This window comes from Tinamus guttatus, unplaced genomic scaffold (assembly GCF_059628265.1).
Source record: "Tinamus guttatus ecotype Peru unplaced genomic scaffold, ASM5962826v1 Tinamus_guttatus_pri_ptg000062l, whole genome shotgun sequence".
Taxonomy (NCBI): domain Eukaryota; kingdom Metazoa; phylum Chordata; class Aves; order Tinamiformes; family Tinamidae; genus Tinamus; species Tinamus guttatus.
Window position 1 is genome coordinate 360,578 of NW_028288596.1, and position 6,136 is coordinate 366,713.

The 6,136-nt window shown below is 39.2% G+C and overlaps 1 protein-coding gene across 1 annotated transcript in view; it reads left to right on the plus strand.

Moving 5' to 3' along the window:
• Nucleotides 1-5,847, plus strand: part of ADGRV1 (adhesion G protein-coupled receptor V1) — a 235,298-nt gene extending 229,451 nt beyond the window's left edge. The window contains exon 91 of the mRNA XM_088519599.1: nt 5,412-5,847. Coding sequence (XP_088375725.1) covers nt 5,412-5,530 — 119 coding nt within the window. The 3' untranslated portion in view covers nt 5,531-5,847. The remainder of the gene's footprint in view (nt 1-5,411) is intronic.
• The last annotated feature ends 289 nt before the right edge of the window (nt 5,848-6,136 follow it).

The following is a 6,136-nucleotide window of genomic DNA, read 5'->3' on the forward strand; positions in this document are numbered from 1 at the left end:
AGAGTTCTTCCTCTTTCTCCTCTCCTTCTGTGTCTCTTCCCTTGCTGCTCCTCTCCACTCCACTCTAACAGCTTGGTGCCTTTGTCCAGCTCAGCTGGTGAAGGGAACCAGTAGCAGCTCAAAGACAGTAAATGGGAGTCAGCAACCAAGCGCCCAGCAGCCTTTTTCTTAAATGGGCTGAAATGTTTGGGCAGTCGAGTTGCCTCTTGCTACCTTCTCTTCAGGGCACACTGTTAGTCCTCTACTTTATGAAGTGCTTCTTAGCCTGTTTAGGTGACTTTATTTCAGTAGATTGAGAATTCTTTCATCCCAGCTCCTGGGAAAGTAGGTGGAAAGTGATTTGCACCACATTAGCTGTTTTGTCACCTCTGAAACTGCAAGGTATTGCTTCAGGTTACAGTGGCAAAATACGAAAGCTGGTTCTGTTACTGCTCGAGTTTTACCCACGGTAACCAGAAGCAGAAACCTTCATTCTTTGTCATTCCCTAAAACTGTCAATCTATAACTGAGCTCTGTTTTAGCTATGTTAAAACATTAGCTCTTAATCTAGAGGTTGGCTGAGGATCCACACTAATTGAGGGATATGCAGAAATGTCTTTATGCCTTTTTACACTTCATCTGTCCTTTGTGCTAATGTAATTTGGAGCAGTCTGAGGTTTTCTTTATGCTCATGGTCTGTAGCCCCGAGGCCTAATCTGGCAGCCACGATCAGTGAAAATTAGGGTATAATTCGTGGATCTGTTTTGCTGTCAGCAAAGCTAAAAAAATCTCATTCCTGCCCTCATGCCCCACCCTTGCAATGCAGTTTGCCACTCTCAGTGATATTAATGCGTTTGTGGCTGTAAACCAAATGACTGAAACGATGCAGGCTGAAAAAATCAAGCCTGCACAGCATTTTTTCTCCCTAAACTTGCAGCAGTTTGGTACATTACTGCTTGCGATGCCAATCTGCAAATAGCTACGTTGGCACAGCTGGCCTTGTTGCTAAAGAAATGTGTTGTAGAACTATGCACTTAGCCCTCAGGTCCTAATCATTAATACTGAGTACTGAGTCTAATTACAGATTAACCAGAAATGCAGACTGCATCAGGTGAGGCACCCAACTGCATTTCTTGCTGGGTAAAAAATGTACAGTTTACAATGTTTTCTTGGCCAGCTTTTATGCTTGCTTTATGCAAACTTCACATCATATGGAAGCAGCATTTTTATTTGGTGCCAGAAATCCAAAAGCTGGTCTTCCTGTGTCATAAAACACTGGCCTCTGAGAATTTATCCTTTCCATCAAATATGCTCATTCCCATATAGAAAGAAATAATTAGGATTCATTGTGCCCACAGCATGTAACTCTGTTATGCCATGATAAGCCTTTGGAAAGTTAGTAAGCTCCAAGGCAGTTTTTATGAGGGAAATTATGTAAGATTATTGCAGGAAAGAGAATCTAGGAATATGTTCTGCCTATTGATACATGCTAAAACTTTTTTTTTTTTCCCCTCGGGATGATAATCAGTTTGACTTAGAAGATTTACTTTATTTCATTTATGGCTTTTAAAACGAATTAAAAGCTTGGCTTCTACCCTTTCTTGGGAAAGAGTAATCATTTACTAATTACTTATTGTTAATTGCTCCAGTTAACTTTAAAAAATGCTGTTATTTTGGACTAGATTTCATTTGTCTCTGTGATTTCTTTTGTAAGGTTTATATTACTAGACAATTTAATGGGACTCTCACCTTCCAGGTCGATATCAGAGTACTATGTGGGTGCCAGTAATTTAGGCTAAAGCCCACTATAAAAGTGATTCCTGGTTAGTAAGAACTAAGGACTTTTTACATGTTGGATAGGTTTCAGTAGTTAAAAAAGGGATCCAGTTGAACAGAAATAGGTAGAATCTGGGCAAAGCCACAAGCTGCTCTCCAAGGCTTGGAGACAAGTCTTATGCTTACAAAACAGATCCATGCTGGATGGCAGCAAAGTGCTGGATTGCTGCCTGTGCCCTGCTACTTCTCCCCATTCTGAAGCGGCATTCACAGAAATAGGGGAGGAAGTCTGTTATTCACTCCTCCGCTCATTTGTGATTCCTCACAAATTTGCTAACATCTGGATGTTGAACATGACTCCGTAAGATCCAGGAAGCATTTCTAATCAAATCTGAACTTTCCTCTTAGAAGTCTGGATGTCTGTTGCTCTCATGTCTGTAGGGTCAAGGCTCTAACGGAAGAAATAAATTTTGTCTATGTAGCATATTAATTTTATGTCTAGTACATTTTACACATGCAATACAATTCAGGAGTGACTTAGAAAAGTAAGATGTAAGTGCTCATGAGATAAATAATAAATCCCTACAAGTATGAATACTGTAATTACAAAGCAATCTCCATCTCCCTTAAAATGTTGTAGTGCAAATTTGTGATTAAATCGTTAATTAAATTGTCAATTAACTGATAACAACTGGAGTTCCCCGAGTGTTGGAATGTGCTGATTAAGGGTTGCAACCAGTAGATGTCACTGGAGGGATCTTGCTCGTTTTGCAAAGCAAGCCGTGACTTTTCAATTTAGAGATAGTCCTTTGATACAAAAGGAAGAAAAGGCCGCATTTTCTTTTGTACTCTTCTTGAAATAATTGCTTCACAAACTGTGGAAAAAAATAGCACTCTTGGCTACTTATCCACCATCCACCTACTTTTTTGGACATGCCTGTGTTTAAATTGTGCTGTGATCTGGGAACAAGCTGGACCTATGAACTCTATGAAACAGCACCATGTAAACAGTCCTACCCTTCCTGCTCTGCCAGTTGTTTGGTAGTTCAGTATCCTGGTTACATTTCAGTTTTCATTCCTAAAAAGGATCTGCTCTTAAATACTTGCCCATGGATCAGCAGGAGAAGGAGGCGGTTGTAAGGCCAAGGTAGACCACTTCAACCTCAGATGTATCAAGGTCCTGATAAGAAACTGCTTAACCCAAAACAATCACCTCTAACTTTGCACAAAGTGTGTGTGTGTGACATTCAGGAATATATGTGATATCACACCAGATTAGTCTGGTGTCTCCTGTATCTCATCTTTGCACAGTGACCACCACTAGATTCCGCAAAGAAGCCCACACTAAACAACTGCAGTGTAATCATCTTCAAGAGAAGTATCTTTCTTACTCCAGCATTTGAAGATGGTTGCTTGTGAATATATGCAAAGAAATTTTTTTATAATATAGGTGTAAATGTCTTCAGTCATTTTATGTTTTTCCTTTTTGAAATCTGTACCATTTGTAGCCTAGATGAAAGTTTTGAGCATAAGTTTTAATGCTAATGATGCTATATAAGAAATATTTTATGTTCTTCCATTTAAAGTATCTCCTTTACTTCACAAATACTACCTTATTCTTCTGTCATCAAATGGTAAATATAATAGCCTGATTTACCTTCTCTATTACCATTATTTCACTCATGTTTCTATTCTAAAACAGTTTGAGAGAGGTTAAGAAAAAAAAATCATTTCCTGATGCAATTGCTGTTTTTCTAACAGGACTTTCTAACAGCTTAGTCAATAGGATCATGATTCAAAGAAAAGCTCAAAAATGCATGTAACGTTATAGATGAGCAAGTATGGCAAGCAAGCAATTATGTCTTGCTTGTTCAAGGTCATAGGTAAGAATGTTTCTGTCTTTTTTATGATATCTCCGTCCATCAGGTAACTCTTTACTCTTGTCATATCTGACAGTAATCCCTGGTCTGTAAAGACTTTGGGTCATGCAGACCCAACAGCATGTGTAAACTAGCAGATGTGAATAAATCCAGCATCATTTCACTTACCCAAACTCCAGACCTGGATGTGAGAAGGATCATGGTGCAGAAATCCCACTTTCTGCCTGGATGCGACACGCTGTGTTTGTGCAGCACTGCTGATGAGTTAAGGCCCTCGTACCTGGACCAGATCTATTCTGGAAAGCCTGCAGAGTGGAAAGTCTTATGCAGGTCTCCACTAGCTTGAGGCTCTTTCCAGTAAACTCTGTTTCACTGTAGTTATGCCCCTGGGTCTCTTCACTGCTCCAACCTTGCAGTTTGTTCTATTTTCTAAACCCATCTCCACATTCAAGATTTCAGCCTCACTTCTTAGAGCAAGTGAGCATCCTCATTCCCTTTGACCACTCTGCCCTTCTGCTAACTTCTTTTCCACTCTGCAGGAGGAAAGTTATGAAAAAATTAATAGAAGTGGAGCAATTGGAGGCATAAAAAATTAGGAGCTCCAAAAGCTGAAATTACTTTTTGCCAAGCAAGCCAAAGCCTGGCATGTCAACTAAGAGGGAAAAAGCAGATTCCGCTGTACAGCTGATAGGAATTTCTGAGGAATCTTTTTAATATAAAAATATAAATCCTTGCCTGTCCCAGGATACCATGCTTGTTGAGTCAAATGTCATTGCTCTGTAACTCCGCTGAGCGGAATGTAGCTACGGATCAGATACTTTTCTCCAAATGGAATAAGGTTCCTAGCTTTTGGCTATTTGTAAATGACATTGCTGGAAGATCATATCTGACATTAGTCTGTTTTGAAATCACACCTAATTACATTGATGTGCAGTTCTGAATAAATTTGAAGCCCAAGCGCTGTAATGCCTAACAAGAGCTTTGTATTTTGTTTTTAATTTATTCTGCAATGCAAACACAGAAGGACCTAAGGCACACTGAAGTTTATACTTCCAACAGATACTCCATGAAGAAGTAGTATGAAAAAATGCACATTTCAGAAAATGAACTACCTTCACATGAATAATCCAACTGCAAAAGTACAAGGAGGCAACTTGCTAGCAGTACTCTTTGGGTAAAAGGATGGACAAGGTGGCCTCTTGAGGTCTCTTCCAGATATGTCTTGGAAGTCTCCATAAACCCAAGTCTCATATTCTCTCACTACAGAAGAAAAGCACAATACACGAGCCTGAGCCAAATGTGGGTTTAGGAATATTTAGACAGCGTCTTTTCTAATGTTGAAATTGCAATCGTATTAAAACAGCTGGAATTACACTTTAACAAGGAAATTATATGATTAAAAATTCTTTGTGAAGAAATTCTTGGAAATAGCAGATTTTAACAGTCAGACCAAGAACCCAGTCTAAGCCAAGCCTTCCTTTACACTTTTGTGATTTCAAGGCAACCTCTGAATAGCTATTGTGCCGTTAACTGAGACAATGAAAATGACTGACAGTGGAAGTATGGAAAAGTGTATCTGGATGGTACGAAACTACGTCAGTGGAGTTACAGACTGTGAATTTGGAATTGTTGACCGGGAAGGGAAAACTTGCTGTATTCTTGTGGGGAAGGGAAGAATTTCAATAATGCGAGTGAAGCCGAGCAGCTACATACTAGGAGGTGGAATGAGCATTTCTGTGCTTCTCACTGATCCTTCTTTTGGCTTCTGTGTTCCAGGTGCAGGTCTCAGCGTCAGTGATAATGATTCTTGCCACGGCAGCCAGGATGGCGGCAGCATGGCGAACTCCCAGATCGTAGAGCTTAGAAGAATACCTATAGCAGACACTCATCTCTAACTTCCTGCTTTTTTTTTTTAATTCAAACTTCAGTATTTTTATATTTGTACTTCCTTTTGCACTAAAACCCTATATGAAGCTGTGTAGTAGAATGCTGTGAGTTGTACTGAACGTTTTAACAAAGCATGTGTTTTTGTATATCTGAGAATAAGCTGTAAAACTTTACAGTGACTGAACATCGTCAGATATAATGACAATTGGCCTAGATTTGTATCTTCTAGCTAGAGGCACATATTTTGTGAACTGTAGCTTTTTTAATTAACCTGTATGTGTAACACTGTTTAATAAAAATAATAGAGTCCGTTTGATACAACAAAGTCTATTATTTCTGCTTACTCTTGATGGAATTGGAAGATGATAGAAACACTCTGTTTCTCTGACAGAAAAGCATTTGAATTGCAAAATTCTAAGTTTCCTAAACTGTATAATTCTGACTGGTTTTGAGAACCAGATTTGGTGAACTTTGCAGACAGGCTTGACCCAGAGCTTAAATTTCAAACTCTGTCATGGTAAAATACGTAATGATATGAAGCAGAGGGAAGGACAAGAATGAGGTCGGTCCATAAAGCTTGTTGCAGGGTAACTGTACATTGCTGACTGTGTTAC